Source organism: Selaginella moellendorffii, unplaced genomic scaffold (genome assembly GCF_000143415.4).
Source record: "Selaginella moellendorffii unplaced genomic scaffold, v1.0 SELMOscaffold_45, whole genome shotgun sequence".
NCBI lineage: Eukaryota > Viridiplantae > Streptophyta > Lycopodiopsida > Selaginellales > Selaginellaceae > Selaginella > Selaginella moellendorffii.
In genome coordinates, this window is record NW_003314306.1 from 402,526 (window position 1) to 424,965 (window position 22,440).

General features: G+C 36.2%; 2 protein-coding genes across 3 annotated transcripts in view; both read left to right on the forward strand.

Annotated features, from left to right (window-relative positions):
- Positions 1-975, forward strand: part of LOC9656305 (pentatricopeptide repeat-containing protein At5g64320, mitochondrial) — an 8,549-nt gene extending 7,574 nt beyond the window's left edge. Inside the window, exons 2-3 of the mRNA XM_024685504.1 lie at positions 537-624; positions 886-975. Coding sequence (XP_024541272.1) covers positions 537-624; positions 886-975 — 178 coding nt within the window. The remainder of the gene's footprint in view (positions 1-536; positions 625-885) is intronic.
- Positions 976-6,909: 5,934 nt separating this feature from the next.
- LOC9648244 (pentatricopeptide repeat-containing protein At3g09650, chloroplastic) lies at positions 6,910-9,373 on the forward strand. 2 transcript variants are annotated; one of them, XM_024685739.1, is made up of 2 exons: positions 6,910-9,052; positions 9,126-9,373. In XM_024685739.1, the coding sequence occupies exons 1-2, from the start codon at positions 6,918-6,920 to the stop codon at positions 9,172-9,174; spliced, it is 2,184 nt and encodes a 727-aa protein (XP_024541507.1). In that variant the 5' UTR covers positions 6,910-6,917; the 3' UTR covers positions 9,175-9,373. The 2 variants fall into 2 exon arrangements, with proteins under 2 accessions (XP_024541507.1, XP_024541508.1); XM_024685740.1 differs by lacking the exon at positions 9,126-9,373 and having other exon boundaries at positions 6,910-8,668; positions 8,733-8,811.
- The last annotated feature ends 13,067 nt before the right edge of the window (positions 9,374-22,440 follow it).

Genomic DNA, 22,440 nt, shown 5'->3' on the forward strand with positions numbered 1-22,440 from the left:
ATGATAGCTTATTGTGTCTACCAAACACCCTTGCTATCATACCTTTTTGTGTTAGTCTCATTTTGCTCTTAAATACTATTTGTGGGAAGTGTTTAGATTCGCTTATTTGGCATATTTACGGAATGTAGAGATTGGCTTGAACACGATGGTGTTCATCCCGTGTCCAAAGTCACAATCTAGGAATATTCTATATTTAGTAACTTTCGAGCTTATCCCAGAGACTAACTCTTGGTACTAAGGGAAGCTTGGGGTGAAAGCCCAAAACATGTGTTCTTCAAGGGGGCGGGGGGGGAGGGTCGGGGAGATTGTGGGGGGTTCCAAATGTATAGTAGGGATAGTGGTTGGAATGCATATTCAACTATCTGAGACATTAGTTTGGCACCTATTAGGTTGTGTCATTCCTTATTTTGCGTCTGGCTTAGGTCTAAGCCTAAGCCCCATGCTGTTCTAGTCAGTGGGGTACCTTCCTCCTCATGTTAGGCCACTGATATGCCAAAATTGTGCCAGACTCTGTCTGACACCATTTTGCATGCAAGTGTTGGATACGAGGAGCTGGTTCTCATGGGATCGTACCGGACCTTCGTTTCGTACCGCAATGGGCTTAGAGTTCAGCTCCAAATTCAGGTGCGCTAGATTTGGTATCAGAGGAATTGTTTCAGTGATTCCTATCCAACTTTTGTCGGATTTTCTGACTCAAGTTGCATATACAAAGACTTTTCTAGTAGATTTGAAGCGACCTATGTAGGATTAGTTAGATTGCACCATTCGGTAAGAACGTTGTATGCATATTCAATTACTGATAGAGGCATGCATGCAACTAGTGGGATGGTGAAAAGGAACCGTGTTGATGACACTAAAACCTTTAAACGGGCGAATTGAGAGGAGGAATCTCCTGCTAGAGATGTTGTAGAAGAAGCAGAGACCGAGTCAGAAGAGGAAGAGCCAGATGCTGCGGCACTGCAGCATATGGCTTAGGAAATTGAGATCGAGAATTTACGAATGGAAGTTCACAAATTGAAAAAGGGGAACAAGAAGAGGAAGAAAGAAGCTGAAGCGGCTAAACCAGCTAAACCTAAGCAACCAGACTCCTCCTCAAGTTCTGAGGATGATGAAGTTCTGCAACCACCCCCAGTTGCATGAGTTTCAAAGTTCAAACCTCCAAAACCACTCAATTTCAGAGGCATGTGGGACTATCAGGTTTTGAAAGACTGGGTCTACAATATGGAAAACTATTTCATAGTGGTACGAAAGTTGCATGCACGCAATCCTTTCTTATCGATCATGCCAAAATTTGGTGGCGCCAGGTGTGTGCTGAAAAAGGGCAAACTAGAAGTTAGACCAAGATGCGGTCTCATATCCGTAAGGAATACTTGCCGGATGATCTTGGTTTGAGACTTCGCACAGAGCTACGGTAGTTAAAGCAATGAGGGGATCTCATGCATTACGTTAATGCATTTGCTCAGAAGTGCATTATGATTACAAATATGAGTGACAAAGATGCTCAAAGTTATTTCCTAGAGGGTTTACGTTCACTTTCTCATAATGAGATTTTGAAGTTTAAGCCAAAGACGTACCTGGAGTGTAAGGAGGCAGCACAACAAATTGCCTTTAGTCACTCGCTCATGGAACAATATCAATAACTGTATGCTAGTACTTCAGACAAGAACAAAAATTCTGGGAATAAACAAGGTGATTGGAAACAAAGGGTGGAAGGCAGGTTCCACTCTAAAGGCTCATAAGCAACAGTTAACAAAGGTGGTGGTGGTTGGAGACCACTAACAGCTTCTTCTGGTCCTAGGCCTTCTGTTCCTCCTCCTGTATAAGTAGCAGCAATTGGCAAAAGCTGCTCCTAGTGGAATAGGTAGTGTGGGTCATTGCTTCCATTGTGGAGAGTCGGGATATAGGTCCTCGAAATGTCCCAACAAGCATAAGACAAAGTTTCATGTTAATTTCATGAGGGAAGACAGTGGTGGTGAAGCTGAAGGGGTTGACGAGTTGGTCAATGCAGACTATGAGGAAGAGGAGATGAGCCACTTTTGTTGCTTTCCTCAAGTTTTTCTCACAATCAATGCAAACACTGATCTGTTGATGTATCTAATAGGCTTTATCCGTGGACACCAAATCCAAGTAATGATTGAGACCGAAGCTATGCACAACATGATATCTGAAAACTTAGTTAAGTTGTTAAGATTGAATGCTGAGCAAATGTCACCCATACACTTTTAGTTTGCGGAAGGTGGGCAAGTAGCCAGAAAATTTGTGAGTGATGTTCCAATAAAAATATCCAAGTGAAAGGAAAGAGTGTTCATAAGAATTGGCCAACAAGTATCTTTCGATACCCGAAGTCACATTCGTGACAACTTTTCTATTAATTTTTTTTTTTTTTTATCTCTAGTGTTGAATTGTGTGTTGAGGAAGTTGAGTGGTATAAATTTCTTACTTATCTCGTGCTAGCCAAAGTATTTTATCATAGTAGATCCTTTGTTTTCCAAGTTTTGAACATGTCTCCTTATTTCCTCCCCATTTTTACTTTAATAATTGCTGAAAATTCCTCTTTTGAATTTTACTTCTTTATCCACTTTCTCTTCTTCCACAATATTTTTTCCTCTCTTTTTATCTCTTTATCCTTTTTTCCCTGACATTTCAAACTTTTTTTTCTTTGGAGGAGGGGGTAGAGGGGATGGACAAGAGTCCAACCTCAACAATGGAGTAAAGATGAGTGGATACAATAGTAGAGCAAAGACAAATGATATAGATTGTAGAGTAAAGACAAACATAAAGAGTTTGAATATAATATTCAACCTTGATATAATAAGGCCAAATGAATGTGATAGTGGAATGAGACTAAACATAAATGGTAGAGTAAAGATGAGTGCAACGAGTTTGAACAAAATCAGTGCTTCAAAAAAAAAATTCCTTCGAGGAAGAGATAAAGAGGATGTGGAGGACGAATAAAGTAAGTCCAACCTCCCATGTGTAGTGTTGGACGAGGATGATAGTTATGAGTTTAAGTTAACATAGGTTTTGGATGTTGACCGAAGGGAAAACCCGAAAATAAGTTTTGCTTATAGTTATAAGTCCAAGTTACTAATGGTCTTGGAAGATTATATATATATATGTATGTGTGTGTGTTTATATATACATACCTTAGCTAAGTAATACACTAATTATATTACTATAGCATATGGACCATCTATTTAAAATTAAATCTGATCCATCCATTCTTGTATATAAGTAGAGGTGTAAACCCAAATTAATATATCTATTCCCATATCCTAAGCACTCACACTATTTTCTCCTTTTTTCATATTTTTCAAGCATTTATTTTGTCTCAACCTGAGACATCTTCTTGTTATAGTGTTTTTTCTTATGTGCAGTATTTTCTTTTCCTAGCATATTAATCTCTTGTAATTTATAATTTTTCTTCTTTATCAAACTTCCTTGACTCAATACACATGTCTTCCATGACAAGTCCTCCATGACCCAGTATGAATTCACTAACCTATTTGCTCTAGTGAATCCATCAATGAGGATTATTGCCATTTACCCACTTCTAGACAGCCTCTCAACCTTATCCATGTTGAAGAACTTTGCAAAATCAATCTATTAAACACCTAATTCTTCTCTATCATCTTCTTCATATTAAAACATTGTTTTACCTTTGTTGACCTAAGTCAACAAACTTTTAAAAGAGCACATGGTATCATATACTAGAAAAAGTGTACAAGCAAAGAAAAGAAAGAAAAACAAAGGAAAAGAGAGGTAAAGATCATGATATTATAATATCAGCATTGGAGAAAGCATGAGCTTGGATTTTTACCTTAAGGTGGTAGCAACTCCTTTCATCTAGAAGTTTATGCATTTTTCAGTTCTTATGAAAGATCAATACATGGATAATATCAAAATCATATATTAGAGTCTTAATTATCAATGAATAAATCTTAGATTAGAACACAAAAGTATTCCAAGTAAGTTATCATCCGATAAACTAGAAGTATAGTATAGAAACCACCAAGATCATCATAATTGATAAAGACATGAGTCATTATCCAACAACATTCAATAGCAAGTACATCATCAAGTAAACTCAATGAAAAAACTTAACTACCAAAGATTGTAGATAGTATACCAAACAAGTTACCAAAAACATCTCAAGGAACACAAGTATCATTGACTGGCAAGCAAAATGCTCGCAAATGTATTACTCGAAGGAAATAACATCCAAATCTATTATAACTAACTCAAGCAACAATTAACAGAATAAAATGAATGTTGCAAAACTAACAAACATTCATTCATGCCAACTATCACACTAGCCAATCTAAATAGATCTTGATCAATAATACCAAGGAACCAAAGTTGCTTAAGCAAGGTTTTTAGGTTTTCACTATATAATTTCACTCTATTTGCCATCTCCATCATTCTAGATTATTCACAGTCACAATCCATTTATTCAATTACTCTCTCTAACACTATTTATTACTTGTTATAGTTGCCCACCCACTTTACACACACTTCTAACTATGCATACATGCTCTTATTTGCACAAATCCAAAACACTTAGTGGTTGATTTATGAATACTAGTCACACTTAATGCACACAAGAGACCAACCATGACTATGGGCACACATTGTACCCAAACCCACAAATTGGGGATTAGGTATAGTAATTTTCTATGTAGACATACATATTTACAAGATTTATATCAAAGCTTTATTTTAAGTATAAGTATTTGAAGTGACTTACTAATAAAAAATAGAATTTTAAAATAATTTCTTCATTTAAATATTCTTATATTCTCATAGATGAAAACTTTAACTTAAATAATGAAATAATAATTATTTACTTTAAAATTATCTATCTAATACATCAATATGATCTTATAATAATAAATATAAAAATAAACTATATGAATTTAATATTACACTTACTAGAAACATTAATGAAAAGAAAGTTACAATAACTACCATATGAATGTCCTACAAAAAACTTATATATTTGAATATAGAATTAAGAAAAACTAAGGAAGTTTGAACAACATGTATTTCAAGAATTTGGTTTTATATGTTTTAATTTGATATTCAAGTTGTGTTATTGAGAAATGTTATACACATATTTGACAATGAATTCTTTGCATCATAGTAGCTTTAGATAGAAAGAAGATGTATAAATTTACAAATGGGGGGTAAAGATGTATTTGAAGATGTATTAGTATGACAAGCTCGTTGTTTATAAAAATTTTGACGTGTTCAACAACTAAAGCTTGATATATGGTATAAATACATGTGTTAATTGAAATTTATGAATTATTAAAAAATTATGATATTCAAACTATTTTTGGATGACTTTTTAATAATTCTATATTATTGATAATACTGACTAAATTCTAAAGTAGGATAGTCACATAATAAAAATCATGTTGCAAAGCTTTAAGATGTTCCTAATATTTTTTAAAATATTAATGTTTATAAAATATAAAAAACATATAATATTGTAAGCTCTGTAGTATAAAAGATGGTTAGCTACTGTCTTATAATTTAATTCTTCATACTATTACTTATTTATTTTAATCCATTGGACTGTTTTGATAACATTTTTAGTCTATGGTATCCTTATGGTTTTAATCACTATCAGAGGCACCTGTCCAAGCAAGATCAAGACTGCAATTGCTAATTGAATTTGAAAATGACTCCAAGAGAAAACATTATGAAGTAATCCAAACTTTTTCCTTGTTATATCACTCATATATTGTTCTTCAAACTCCTCTCTCCTCACCTCAACTCTTTTTTACTTCTATACTTCTTTCTTATTTTCCTCTTTCTTCCCTTTATAATTTTTACTTGTACTTTTAATGCTCAACCAAATTATCATTCTCATAAGCCTCTATCCACTAACTAAGTTTTTCCTCTCTTTTGTTCTTTTTATTGGTGTCCCTCTTTTCAAGCTACACTATTCTTCCTTCAAACTCCTAAGATTTTCTTATCTAATTTTTTTATTTTTTTAATTATTTTTTCTTTTATCTTTATGTGTTTGCCTTATGTAACTTTATTTTTCTTTATATTTAGATTATTTTTATTTATTTATTTTAATTTTTTGTTTCAATTTATTTTTTCTTGCTTATCACTTCTACTTGTTTTTGTAGACGAAGAAATGTAATATTTTGTAAAATAGTATTTGAGATCTAGATAAAGTACCAAACTTAGATGTTTTGAACTTAAACACTTAAAGCTTTTCTACTAAATGAATCAAGATAAATAATTTGCATTTATGTTTTCTATTAATGATTTTCATAAATATATTCATAAAATCTCTTTGTTATTCAAGCACTGCTAGTGAACATTGTTATGTATATAATCGGCATTTAAGAATTACAAATGGTGAGTATTGTCGTGCTTCAATAGATATGTTAAATGAATGGACTAGAAATCCATACAGAGTAACTTATACTCACTACTCTCAATATCTTATTTTTGATTTAGTAATAACATCATCTCAGGATATTGTAGAAACTAGAAGTGATATTATACAAGCTATAAGATTTATACAAAGAAATTGTATTAGACATCAAATAGGGGGTTATGTTCAACTTATAAATCGGTCTCTATATTTATCAGTACAAATAACATCCATCTGAATTAAATTCATTACAAGACTAGAAAATCATTAATTGGGATATTTATTAAAGTTATTTATCATTAGACTCAAACAGTTTCAGACATTTTCTTGCAAGATATCAAGAGATATAATAGATCAATAAGGATTCTTAGCAATAGATATTGAAGTATTTCAATAAATAAATAGAATATATCTTTGTATGGTATTTAAAAATATATTATCTGTATTTATTATTAGATCAATATGCAACTGATATTCTTTGGAATATACTTAGGAATGCCCTAAATTTGTAGTAGGCGCCATGGTGCTGCGGTGCGCCCTCCTCCAGCTCCAATCATCCGCATTTCGGCGCTATGCCACTGTAAGTACCTCACATCGCATCACAGCGCTTTATCCTACGAGATATCGAGCGAGGCAGCAGCATTTCAGCACAGGCCTGAGCTCCGGCACAAGCGCCACGGGTGGATTTCCTTCTCCTTCCCCGGTCTCGGACGAGCACTCCCTGAGTGTGGCTAGTATGACGATCGCTTTCGACAGGGCGCTGCTGGAGCGGCGAACGGAGGATGCTGTGTTTGCGGTAGATGGGCTTAGAAGGAAAGGCTCGTTTCCAAGCCGGGATAGTCTCAGCACTCTGATATCGCAGCTAGCCTACAAGCAGACACCGCTCAGTCTTTCCCAGGCTGATAGATTGATCCAAGACTTGGTGGCGTCGCGCAGAGAGGATCTCTTGGATCAAAACAGCCTCTCGCTTCTAGCGCTCGCCTACGCCGGCGTTGGCATGGCCAACTTCTCTCGGTCGACTTTGCGGCTCATGTTCCAGACCGGGCTCTATCCTCCGGTGAGAGTCTGGACAGCGGTGGTGAGCAAGATCGCCGAGAGTTTCTCCGAGGCTCCAGCGGCCCTGGAGCTTTTCAAAGAGATTTGCAAGCTCACGGGTGGGACTGTGGACGCGAGCAGTAGAGAGCCGTGTAAGATGGTGGAGGAGCCGGACCCGGTGGCCAGGATCATCAAGTTGATGGACTTTGCAATGATGCCGAAAGGCAACGAGGAGCTCTTGGTTTCGATGAGGCCGGACGTCACGTCGTTTAACTCGGCTCTCCGGATCTGTGCGACGCTGGCCGACACGCAGAATGCCGAGGAGATTTTCCACAGCATGAGCTTGTTTGGTGTGCTTCCAAACAGCGACTCGTTTGAGCTGCTTATCAAGGTTTATGGGAAGGCCAGGCGATTCGACTTGTTCCGGAAGGTTCCACAGAGAATGGAGGCTGCCTGCGTCAGGCCCAGTGCGTCGACTCTCAAGGCTCTCATCGACGCTTATGTGGAGTCGGGCAACATAGAGGAGGCCGAGAAGGTTTTGCAAAAGACGGTGCAAGGGAAGAGCAGCTTGTGGAACCTTGTGAAGCTGGAAGGAGACGTCTACAACAGCTTACTCAAGGCGTATGCGTTAGAAGCGAGGCTGAGCGACGCTGCCAACCTTTTGAGCAGCGTGCCTCTCGAGGACGCAGGGACGGGGCTGGATCAAGCCAGAGTCGTGGCGAGCATGATAGCGTCGGGAATGCTCAAGGAGATTTGCTCCATTCTTCAGTACATGCTACAGCACCGGATGGAAGTCTCGTTCTCGGCCTACAAGTCGCTAATGCACGGGTTCTGCGCCAACAATCAGCTGGACAAGGCGGCGAGCTTTATAATCCTGATGAAGAGAGCCGGGATCAAGCCCGACTGTTCCATCTACGGCCCTCTCATCCAGGGACTCGTGAGGTGCCGAGACAGGCTACTCGCTTATCACACGTTTCTGGAGATGGTCGAGGCGAGAATCGTTCCAGACGAGGCAACTTACGTCTCCTTGCTGAAGGCCTTGACGGTGGAAGAGCGAGCGAGCAAGATGGTTAGAGTGCTGGAGGCGGTGATGGAGTTCCCGAGCGTCAAGATCAGCCTCTTCTCCTGGAACTTGGTGATCGAGTACTGCTCGAAGAAGAAGCTGATAGGGGACGCGCAGAGGATGCTGGCTAGGATGGCTCCGGCGGGTGTTCAGCCGGATAGCTACTCGTACTGGTACGTTGTCAAGGGGCTGATCACGCGGAGCCGGCTGACAGACGTTCTGGGACTTTGGCCACAGATACAGTTTGCATCGAGGAGAGATCGGCCAAACAGGATAATCCTCCACAAGCAGCTCGTGGAGACGCTCATGTATGCGTTCGTGAAGGGTGCCAACTTCGCCCAAGCGCTGGAGCTTCTCGAGTATGCCAAAGAGGAGGACATCCCACTGGACAGGGAAGCGTTCAAGGACTTGTTCCTCAAGTACCACTCGCATCGTTTCACCAGCAAGCACAAGTCTCCGTTGAGAGTTTACGGGCGCCAGCAGCAGCTCCTGGAGATGGAGGAGTTTAAGAAGTGGCTCAGCCTCGGTGCGGTCAAAACTCCTGCTCGCTATGCTAAGTACGTAATCCATCTTTGTTTTTTTAATTTGTTGTTTGCTTGGTTGCTTATTTCTTTGTTGGACTTTGAGCAGGATTCTGAAATATGGACCATTCAAACGCGATGAAGGGCCGTTCTTTTAAAATTGTAAATATGTTTCTGGCATCAGAAGTAGGGAGTCTGGCTATTATCTGAGAGGAGGAGGAGGAGATGGTGGAATGCACTCAAGCTCTTTCGTTTGGTTCATGTGAAGTGAGCAGATTGATAAGTCCTTCAATTTAAAGGATAACTCTGCAAACTCGAAAAATGGAGAATGAATGGAGAATGACACTACTGACAGCACAGGAAGATTTTGTTCATTACAGAACTTGTCTTGGAGAATATGTTGTACAAGTGAGCATGAGGTTGTTGGCATTGATGGCATTCCAAGTCCCAGCCACAAATACTTTAGTCATCCTCACATGAGCATGACTAAGAGCATGCATGGCTCATACTCTACTCTATGTAAAGACTCAATCTATATGGCACAAATGGGTAACAAACTCATTTTTTATTCTAACTTTTGTGTTATTATTAATGTTAACACTGGTGCAATCATAATAACAGCTCCAAGAGAGTAATCTTTATTACTTGGGGAATGAACAATTCAATCTTGCCACTGCCAACAAAAACAACACTGAAATATGGCATTTAAGAGTTGGCTATTTAAGTCTTAAAGAGTTTAAAAACTTTTGAAGGCATGGTGACAAGCCTAACTCTTCCTATTTCTTCCACTATCAGCTTGTGAAGCTTGTGTTTTGGGGAAGTAACATGGAAAATCTTTTACCGAAGAAGACGAAGAAGAAGAATAAGAAAAAGAAGAAGAAGGGTGAGCGGGTGGTCGGTGGGTCATCACGAAGAGGGCTCCTGGCTGGTGGCCTCCCCTCGATGTCGAGCCACTCTGATGCTGGGATGGACACGACGGGTGCTGCTCTCTGTCCGGGGCTGTATATGGTGATGGGTGGCAGCAGTGGCAGTGCATGATTGGTTCATATGCTATTAACCCCTTAGAGCTAATTAAAAAAGATTTTCTAGAGATTACTTTACAGCTTCATATCCACTTGTCATAGGCAAAAATTCCATGAAAAAACAAGTGACAAAGAAAGAAAAAATTTGGTGCATGATCACATGGTTGAGTTGTCTTTAGCTCTTTTTTTTTCATATCACTGATGAAAAGTTGTATTCTTATAAATCATGTAGCCCCTTTTAATTTTGGATTTCCATTTTTCTACAATCACCATTAGCCATTCTCCTCAAACAATTGCCAAGGCCTTTTCATTAAAAGTGTCACTAGCACTAGCTTATATCCAGACACTACAACACGAGCACATTTCTTGAGAAATCCTTGTCTAGATCTTTATATTGGATTTGTGAACTGGTCAGAAGCATCAATCATGGGTAATGCTGATATAACCACAAAATAAATTAGAACCATCAAAAATTAAAACCAAATGGCAAACCAAAAAACCAAACACTCAGTTAATTAAGATAATTCAAACTTTTTGGGAGAAATAAGAATGCAAGGCTTAATAAGAAAAATGAATATTTTTTAATTTTTTTTTGTATTCTATGTATTTACAGATGTTCTGTATTGTTTTCTAAAGTTAAATTTCACTTTCTTTCTTTTTCTTTTAACGTTTTTTATTTAAATTTTTCTCTTCTAATACATATTTTATACACCTTTATTTATTAATTTATTAATTACATTTTTATTTTTATTTTTATATTTTAATATATAAATAACATGGCAGTAAGGATTAATAAAGGCTTAACTTTGTGATTTATTAGCTTAAAATTACATGCCATTAGTGTTAAATATTATAAATAATGATTAAAAGTTTTTAAATAATATGTGTTATAATATTTTATTTTTATTTTATGTATATAATTTTATAAAAACTTTTGGATACTCCAGCCTGCTATAGAATCTTGTTATACAAATTGTTAATATTCAAGAATTAGTAACAGTGAATATTGTAATGTTTCAACATGTATGTTAGCTCAATGAACTAAAGATCTATTTAGAAGAAGGTATAGAGAAAACTTTTTAAATCTTAGACTTGTTTTAGTAACATTAACAAGAGCAACTTGTCATCTTATAAAAACTAGAAGTGACATTGAACAAGCTATAAGATTTATAAAAATAAATTGTATTAAAAATAATTTAGGGGGATATGTTAGACTCAGAAATCGATCATTAATTTTATCAGTAGAAATAACTCCTTTTCAATTAATTATGCTACAAGATCAAGATTTTAATTTCACATGAATACATTTCTTATATTAATAATTATAAACAATGACACATACTTGTATCTTATATAGGATATTTGTGAACTGCTAACCATTAAGTAGATTGATAGTTTATAAAATCTTACTATTAGTTAAATTGATAGTTTGTGAAGTCCCACAATTGTGCAAATTGATAGTCTCTCTTTACTATAGTGTAGCATATGTAATGTATAACTTAATTTTTGGTAAATAATGATAATTGAGCTTTTATGGTGTAAGTGTTACATATACTGAGGTAAAACCAAAATTATGATTCAATATTGTACAAAATTAAATATGTGTAAAGGTTTATAATATATATTTTACTAGACTAAGTTTGCATGCACTACCAAATAACTAATGATTCACATGTTTTACCTTTGACCTATTTTTAAATATTTCAATGAAAAGTGAGTCAGCTAGAATTCCTAATGACAGCAAATGTACAAATTAGAAGTTTGTGAGGCACATCCCATGCAATTGAAATAAATGCAAGTTGTTATTGCCTCATTGTTAGAAGTTCTTGCATCTATAAGCAACATTAAATTAGACAAATAGTACTAATTTAATGAGCCTATTTAAATTTTATAATTTAATAATGCTAAAGTTATGTCATTTGGGCTAATCCTAATGTTAGAAATTCTTAACATTAAAATCATTAATTAAAACATTCATTTAAGAGTTTTTACAGCCTTCCTTCCTTTTCATTGGGAGGTGGTGGTCCATTCATGGGGCCACCATAAGCATTGCACAAACACCTATAATAGGCATCTCATTGGGCTAAATTCATGACACTAATGCACTTTTATGGGTCAGCCCTACCTCTAGCTTGCTACCAAACTACCATAGGTGTGTAGAAGAAGGTGGATTGGTTTTTTTTTTTTAAATCTCCCTCTGGGGAGCTGAAATATAGAGGTGTAATATGTCTAAAATTTGTGTATAAAAAGGTTTTATATATATATATATATATATATATATATATATATATATATATATATATTAGCTAAATGGAACTACTTTCACTTTCCATTAATAACTACCAATCTAAAAATAATAGCCTCAAAGCTATAATATTAATAAGATATTCTTCTAATAGATTATACCTGCATGCTGAATAAGAAAAGAAGTGAACATCAACAGTTATAAAATAAACAATATTAACAAGAGAACCATAATTTTTATGCTTCTCATCTAACAAATTAAATTAACTTTAAATTTTATTTATTATCCTATTTTAATGATAAATTAAGTAGTATTAACTCATAGATTAATATTTGACCCTAAGTACATTTATGTATGTAAAACATAGAACTTGGCCTATAAAATTAACCTAAAATAAGTTAATGTATGTTCAAATGCTTCAATGGCCTTTGCCATGGAATTGTCCACGACTTTCTGGATGAAATCAATGTCTTTGCCTTGCTTCTTAAGAACCAATGCAAGGCTCTGTCAAGAGCAAGAAAGAAAGAAACAAAAAATCACTTCTTGCAAACAAAAATGCTCTCTGAAGCTTACCTGGAATGCTCTAAGGAACAGAGGATCCACCTTTATGGCATCTTCAAACTCCTTGAGAGCATTGTCCAAATCTCCAATGTACTCGTAAGCATGGCCATAGATGAATCTAAACTTTAACTATGACAGATACATGTTGATGAGCTTGGAAAGGACCTTGATCACCACTCGCATGTCCTTATTTAGCTCTAAACTTTAATTTTTATAAATTTCAACCAAAAATTTTAATTACGCCTAATATACTTCAATTCACTAATTTAATTTAAGTGAAAAGGTTGAAGGAATTATATGTTTTAAGTGATCATACTAATAGTCATCTTTGTTCTTCATGCTCAAAGAATAGACAAGTCCTTGTAGAAGCATTACTAGTATGATTATTTGGGTAGTGGTGAGTTTGATCAAATGGTGATGATGAGGATTGTTTGCTGATGCTCATGCTCATGCTCATAGAAGCACTCCATGGAAGTTTGGAGAAATGCATGGGTTTTTATACATGGTGGTGGTGAAAGATTGCTAGTGGCACTACTCTAGAGGGATCAAGATGGCACCAATAACACTAAAAGATCTACTTACATAGGCCACTATGGTTGATATCACTTTAAGTTGAGCATTGCCTCTTTGTCCTTAGACGGGGTAAGCAATAGAACCAAGAACATCCCAAATCTCTTCAGCTGCTTCATAGTTATAGAGGCCATCAACTTAGAGAATAATAAAACAAACAAAATCTAGCTAAGCCATAAACCCAAGATCCAAAAAAAGGCAGATGTCTATCTTTATCTTTGAGTTCTAGCTTTGATTTTCTAATTATAATACAATTTCAAAATAAAGATTCTTCAAATAAATCTACTAAATTGAAAGTAGTTCAATTTAAAATTGTCATTCAAATTGCAAAGTGGCAAAATCAAGCCATTAAAAATACTCATGCAATGACTAACAAATGTGTCCTTAACATAAAAGCCTTACCTGGTTCATTAAAGAATACAAAGGAGCTTAGAATCAAAGAGGACTTTGAGCCACATGCTTTCATGGTAGACTCTATGCTATGAAAGGGGTTTATTGCTATTGACCCCAAAGGAATTCTGACATAGGGCAACTACATAGAAGAGTCATATTTTGAAGTATTAATTTGGAATATGCATAGTGATGTAAATGTGGATCCCTAATCATTATTGTGGTCCTATCATTCTTACCACTACCTCTACTAATGCCACAAGGGCGAAAAAATTGATGCTCTTTGTAAAAAAATGTTTTGGCCATTTCACTCTACAAAAATGGGTGAAATTTTGATATGCCTTTTAAATTAATTAAATTTCTTCCATTGAATTAAAATAAATATTCTTTCTGAATATTCTTTTATAGGCTAGAATATTTTAGGTTGATTAGAACTCTTGCTACTTCCAAGAGTCTGATCATACTCCTTACTCCTTCTGCTTTCAAAGGATAGGATGAATGCCCTTTTTCTCAACAAGCTAATTTAGTCAAGAAATGTATAAACCCTATTACAACAAGAATTACATATACTGCCTTCTTATTAGTGTTTGTTACAATAGGAACCATTTATAATGACTATTGAGCACAATCCAATCAGGACAAGTGAAGAATCTTTTAGCTTTGTTTTTTTTCTTCACTTATATTTTACTTTCTCTCTTTTTGTTTTGAGAATTTTTTTACCATTCTTAAAAATAGGCAATTTCTTTTTTTTTTTCAATTGAAGGGGAGATTTGAAAATCATATTTCATCCAAAAATCAAACCCCACCCTTCAAATTTATATCTTGATTGCTATTGTGGGAAAGATCCCACCACATAGGATTTTAAGCAAGAATTCTTATCATTGCCACCATCACCATATCTAGTATTATTGTTAGAAAGACTCCTATTATATAGATGTTTCTTGGTGTTATCAGGATGCTACTTTTGCAACTCCTCATCCTTAAGTGCTCAAGCATCCATGAACAATTCCTCTAGTGACTTGGAAGCTTGAATAGACTTTATAAGTTCACATATGTTGCAATTACACAATTGTAGAAATTCAAATAGATCTCATGAGCTATACTGGATTGAATCATGATAAGTACAAGGAAAATGAGAATAAAAAGAAGAAAGAAAGAGGAAGAGGTCAGCCTCAAGCTTTGGCTCCACTTTGCCTCCATATATCACCTTCTAACATTACATCCCCTCCCAAAAAAGTTTAGTTGGCCCCTCAGCTTCTGTTGGTAAAATGAGAGACCATTAGAAGGTCTCATATAGGAACTTAAGTTGATCATGAGTGATCCAAGTATCTGTGGTAGAGTCAATTCCAGCCCAACAAACCCAAAAATAAGGAATTCGTCATCAGCATAAGTTGTGATAAACCACCTTGACCACATGATTTGGCTGAAGCAAAGTTTGATCCTCACAAACTTGCTAAGGGAGAGGAACACTAGATGATGTAGTAGCTGCTAGAGGTCCCATATAGAATTTCAACTCCGAAACATATAAGACATCATGACAATGCTAGCAACTGCAACTTGTATGCTACCTCATTCACATGCTCCATAATCTCAAAAGGCCTGAAGAACATTGGATGGAGCTTGGAATGAGCAGTAGCATGATGACTCAAGGTGTTGTTCTAGGTGAAACTTGACATAAACCCAGTCCCCAACCTGGAATTCTCAAAAAGAATGAGATTTGTTAGCTGAAACTTTCATAACATGGTGAACCACTTCCAAACAACAATGCAACTGCTACTAAAAATTCTCCATCTCATGAATATGGAGGAGCATGTCAGAGGCATGAACCATCTCACCCAGAATTGGAAACTTGCAAACCTCTTTGCCATATAACACCTTGAAAAGAGCTATATCAATAGCTGAATGGAAAGTTGTGTTATATACAAACTTAGCAAAATGCAGCTACTAAAGCTAAGAATATGGTTTGTCTAATATAAAGCTGTGAAGAAAAACCTCCAACGTTTGATTGGTGCACTTTGTTTGGCCATCACTTTGAGGGTGATAGGCACTAGAAAAATTCAACTGGATGCCCAAGTGCCTAAACATGGATGTTTAGAATATACTCATGAACTTAGTATCCCGGTCTGAGACAATAGCCTGAGGAAGTCCATGGTGACAAATGACTTTCAACCAAAACACCTCGGCAACTTTTTTAGCTGAATTGGTTGTGGGCCACATTTGTAAAATGGTCTACCACCATGAAGATGGAATCATAACCTCGCACTATCAGAATGCCAACAATAAAGTCCATAGAAATGCTGTAAAAAGAGGCTGTAGTTGATAGTAATGGCAAAAGAAGTTTTAGAGTAACTATAATTTCTACCTTCTTGACTTGACAAACTTGCATTTTTGGATCTATTCCCAAACCTCCCTTTGCAAGCCCTTCTAATAAAGCCATTGTCGAATAGTAGTTGTAGTTCCCCTGACTCTTGGATGTCCAACCAAAAGATTGGAGTGACATTCCCGGAAAATATCCTTGATGACTAGCACTCAAAATGATCATACCTTTCCTTTGTGATATGTATACTTATCATGAGTGTAGTCATTGTTAGAATGAAAAGAATGCTAAATTGCTACTAAGTCTAGATTTGATTTGTATCCTTCCTAAATTTTGTTAATATATGCAGTTAGAAATGCTAGATAAAGAGGATGTTTTTAGTTGCTTAGAGCAGTGCAATAGAGCATCAAGAAGGATATTACTTTTTCTTGGGCAAAATTAATTGTAAAGTCCAAATCTTAGAGAATTTCGACCCACCACTATTGTTTCTTGAAGAGATGTTGTTGCTCCAAGATAAACTTAAGACTATAATGGTCAGTGCAAAGAATGAAATGTTTAAGCAAAAGATAATGCCACCATCTTTTATATAGCATGGATGACTACAAGCATCTTTTTCTTATAAACAAGGAGGTGAGACTACAAGACTAAAACATATTGGCTATCAAAAGCTATAAAGTCATCTCCTTGATAAAGAATTGCACCTACACTTGCATCTGATACATCAGTCTCAATAATGTATTATTGCAAAAATCTGGAGTAAAGGTATTGTTAGCTAAATTTGCTTCAATGTCTCGAATGAAAGCTGAGCTACATTGGACCACGAGAAATCTGATGAATGAAGAATATCACTAAGTGGTGCAACAATTGATACAAAATCCCGAATAAAGTGTCGGAAGTAATTTATGAACCTATAAAAAGCTCATAGTTTTTTTATTAACTTTGGGACTAGCCAATCTATAACCACTTGAAGTTTAGAAGCATCAACCCATACCTTTCTATGCTTACCATAAAATCCTAAGTATTGTAAAGGAACACTTTGAAAGCTTAGAAAATTTCCTTCCAAAACCAAGTGTAAACAATTAAAGAAAACAATTTAAAAGATGATCTATAAATTTCAAATATAGAGCGAAAGGGCCTATGAATAAAAGTACACCCCTTTTTTCAATCAGTTTTAGGGGTTTTGAGATACTTGGGGTTAAGTGTTCTTGGGTTTGAATAGTATTGGGTTGGATGACTTATCAGGAAGTCCAAAATCCAAGAACTTATATTTGGTATTAGAGGGGTTTCAAGTCTAATTCTATTGGTTAGCTTAGGGGGAGGGGTAGGGTGTCAAGAGAGTGGTGCTCTCAGCTTTTATTCATGAGGGTGTGAATTTGTAGGGAAGCATGGTGAATTTATAGGGTTTAAATATAGAAAGAAAAAGCCCATGAATAAAAGTGCACCCCCTTTTTTAATCGATTAAGGGTTTTGGGATATTTGGAGTTAACTGTTCTTGAGTTTGAATAGTATTAGGTTAGGTGACTTCTCAGGAAGTCCAAAATCTAAAAGCTTACACCGAGAGGATGTTCTCAACATGTCATAAGTGTTCAAACCAATCTATGCTATAAATCAAAATATCATCAAAGGAAATAATAATGAACTAGAAGAGATACTTAGCTAACAATCTATTCACCATGCTTTGGAACATAACTAGGACATTAGTGAAACCAAGTGGCATCACTTAGAACTAGAATAGTCCACAATACGTCCTAAAAGCTATATTGGGTCATGCATAACAATTTAGTAATAACTGGAACAAAGATCAAATTTTAAGAAGTACTTTGTCTATCCAAGCTCATCCAATAGTTCATCTACCTGTGGAATTAGAAACTGGTTTTTAACTTTAATCCTGTTCAACACTTTATAGTCCACCACCAACTGCCAAGATCCATCCTTTTTCATCACCAACAAAACTGGTGATGCAAATGGACTAAAACTCTCCTAAACCAAACCCTCTTGCTGTAGTTCATCTACCATGTAATCAGTGATCATTTGCTCCTTGCAACTTATATGTATAGCTGGAGAGTTCACTGCTACTAAATGCGGCTCCAACTCTATTCAATACATAATACCAACCACTTTGCTACTATTGCCCATAATGCACTTAGAAAACATGCTAATATGTCACTTAGCCACCTCTTTAAGCTCTAGAGCCATATTTGTCAAAAATGTCTAAAATAGCCTCATCTAATATTGCAGTCTTTGTTCTCATCTGATCCTCTTGAAGACCTAGATCAACTTGCTGGTTGTGGCTTGTTCCCAAGGACTCATGATGCACTGCCACTTTCTTTGCTGCTTTTTTTTGGTGCTTTGGCCTCCAAAAAATCAAATCTCCATTGCTTTCTTCGCAGTGCTTTTCCACTATTTGTGCACCAGGCTAGAGTTAAAAGCTTGAGCCCTATTGCTTTTTTCACAGTGTGTTGCTACTTTCTTCCCACCCGGCTCAAGCTGCCCACCTAGGTCCTTACTACTTTCTTCACAATGTTTATCTGCTTTCCTCACACTTGGACCCATGAAATCGCTCTGGAGTGCCCTCAATTCCTGAAGGTATGATATAAACGAAACTCGTTGCATGCCTTCGAATAAACCCTAAACTAGCTCCAAAAGTCTTGCATTTTATGGTACACAAGACATTCCCCACCACCTTAGATTAACTGTTGACACTGAGATGTAGAAGCTTCTCGTACTTTGGAAAAGGAATGAACCCCCCTTCATTCAACTTGTTGCCCTGCAAAGGTGAATGAGAGTCTTTGATCTGTGAAGTTGACAGTTATGTCTCTAAATCTCTACAGCATTTGCACTCCCAAGACTATATCAACCACTCCCATCTCCATAACATAGAAGGTCTCCATAAAAGAGAATGAATCCATTTGGAAGAGTATGTAACAACTCGATCCATGTGGATCATTCCTCCATTGGCAATTTTGACCTCCAAGGGAATATGAGCTAGTTGAGTGGAAATACACAATCTAGATAGTGATTGGGCATTGTTAAAGGAATGAGATGTGCCAGAGTTTACCAAAGCAAATACTTGTTGTTCTTGACTCTAATACACTATAGACCTGTTTTCCCTATGAAGGATGGGAGTGAGATGGTAGCACCCAGAAATGCTCCATCCCCATCTCCTTGAGTTGAAGTTTTGCCTTCCCACACAAAGATATCATACTGGAAATCCAAGTCTTTGAATGCCATTGGAATTAAATCTCCTGCTTTGTTGTGTCCCTATGGTTGTCTTGCACAAGCTTTGCATACCTAACAATGGCCATGCTCCCACTTAGCTCCATAGTCAAAACATTGGCCCAATTTCATGTCTTTTAAGCACTTTGTGAATTGGATGGTGGGACTAAAGAAGGTGCCAACTTAATTGGAGTCAAAGAATTGCCATTGCCTAGTCTGCCCAACCCTGATTCTCTAGAAAGTGTCCTTGGTTGAAGGTGAGGCCACTCTTGGTGCAACCAGCTCATAGTCTCTCACTCCTTATACTTGAGGTCTATATTCAAAGTTAGTTGTATGGCTTGGTGAACCAATGAAGGTGCCAATTGTGCAATATCAGCTCCCATTGAAGTCAATAACACTGCAACATATCACTGAACCAAAGCTGATTCCAGAATGTTGTCAACTCCAAACTTAGCTTGTACCCAATTGAATGTTTGGAGAGTTGCATTTTAGGATTGCAGTAGAGGTCACAAAGCTTGTTGAAGGGAAAATCCTGGACAATAAACAAAATGAACTCCTTCATGAGCATGACTTTGAATGTTTCCCAATTTGGAAATATTTGTGCACACTCCAGGCTACCATACCACTCTGAGGCTAAGTCTGTGAGATAGTTAGTAATAAGTGGAACTTTCTCCACATCATGAGGCTCCTGCATGATGAAGTTGCACTTGTGCCTTCTAATCCAGTTGAGTAGTTTATGGCAATCATTCTCCCCACTACATCTCAGTAGCTGACATTTGTCCTTGTTCCACTTGGATGAAGACAAGAATGGTGTTCTACCTAGTAGTCCTTGGCTCTTGGATGAAAAGGAAGGTGGACTTAGCTCCACAAGATCCTCCATCTTCATCCTAGCCCATAAATTTTTGTACCATGGTCTAAAGTGTTGCTCAGAAAAGAGTTTTGTTTGTTCTTCCCACTAATGAGGAATCTTTGGAAAAGCTCCTCCAGTTCTCTATGTCGAAGAAGCTGACTGTTGCTCTTCCATTTTGGACTCCAAGATCTATTGCCTTTCAGCCATATCTTGCAAGATCATTGCCCCCTTGCTCTATTTCTCCACTAGCATGCAAATCTCAGCTTACATGTCACAGAAATTGGCCAAAACTCATTGTTGCTAAAGGAGATTTTGTTCTGCCATGACTTGCATGGTTAGCTATTAGAGAACTGCCAATGTGCCGGTCGCATTCTTGTTGTCAGCTATGCTGTGTACCTGATCATCATATTCTTGCTCCAACTCTTCATCTTCCATAACTTGCTGCTGTTTTGGGTGCCTAGTTACAAACTTGGCTAGAGGTGATGGTGAAGCCATCCAACCACCAAACCTATTTCTCTAACTCACCCAAAGCCATGCTAATAGAAGAAATGGTGATTCTTGGACAAAGTCTGTCCCAATCTATTCAAGGAACTAATTGAAGACAACATCCACTATCATTCCCGGTACAATTATCCCTTTTAGGATCCTCTTCACATGGTGTTGTGTGTTTCATGATGAAAGCCCATTACCCAAAGTAGAAGAAGGCTTAGGGATGAATGCTCCAATACCACTATAGAGATCCAAATAGATCTCATGAGTTGTAATGAATTGAATCATGAGAAATATAAGGAAAGAGATAAGAAAACAAAAAAGAAAGAGGAAGAGAGAAAGAAATGTGATTAAAACCCTAGCTTCCGTCATATGCTTCCTGCCACCTTGCCATACATAATCACTTCATCAGACATACCAGCCTCAAGCTTTGCCTCCACTTTGCCTCTGCAAATCACCTCCTAACAGTAATCCTTTCCTCCTCCATATAGTCACTTGGAATGTGGCTAAGTAGCATTTCAAACCAATTGATATACTCATCAATCAAATTGCCTTTCCTCTGCTGTAAATGTTGTAGCTCATGCCAAGCATATGAAGAATTGTAGAGAGGCACAAACTCTTGCTTAAAAGCTACTAAAAACTCATCTATGGAGATAAGTGGTCTCTTCATGGTGCTTGTTTGCTGGACTAGAAACCATGTGTCAAGAAACCATTGCCTTGATGAACTTCCCTTTACCAGGCTATATTAGAACATAAGGAAAGGATTTTATACAAGAAAAAGAGAGGAGAAAATGAAGGAGGGAAAGAAAAAAACTTACCTTCTTGCAAAGGAAACAAACCTATGATCATATTCCCTCTGTGGCATGCCACAGGTACATATGGGGCTGGAAAGCCAGCCCATATCACCTAGGCACTGAAAAACACTCACCAAGACTAGTGTATAGAGACACCTCTCTTGGAAAAGCCATGTATATCTCAACCCTAAGTACAAACTTTATATATATAAGAATATACCAATCTCACTATGCAATCCATCTCTTTTTTTTTGTCTTTTACTTTCTTATTTTTCTTTGTTGGTTTTTGAGCAGGATTATGAAATATAAACCACAATGAAGGGCCATTCATTTGGTCATTCCAAAATCACAATATCTGATGCTTCACAAATAACTCTAAATTTGTTTACAAGATGGTAAGAAGTGGTTGATGATTCCTTGGAGGGGGAGGCCACACTCTTCCCATGGACTTGTTTTGTCCATAGTTGAATTATACTCTAAAAATCAATATAAAAATGAAGCTTAGTGTAAGTACTTATAAAAGTACATTTATAAATAAATAAATATATATATATATATATATATATATATATATATATATATATATATATATATATATATATATATATATATATATATATATATATATATATATATATATATATATATATATATATATATATATATATATCGATATATGAATATTTTTAATTTAATTTTTAAAAGGAAATCTACATAATACACTACCATTTAGCAATATTGAGGGCATAATTTTATAAACATTGAAATAATATTAAAAAACACATATTATCTGTTGTTTTAATATTAAATATGAAGTTTTTATTAGAGATTTGGGATAATCATAACCATTGATAATAATACATGTTTAAGATCAGAAAGTTTTTGAATCTATCTAAACACAAAGTTTTCTTTTGAATAATAATCATTCTGAGTAAAACGGTACAGAAAATTAGAAATAAAAATAGTAGAA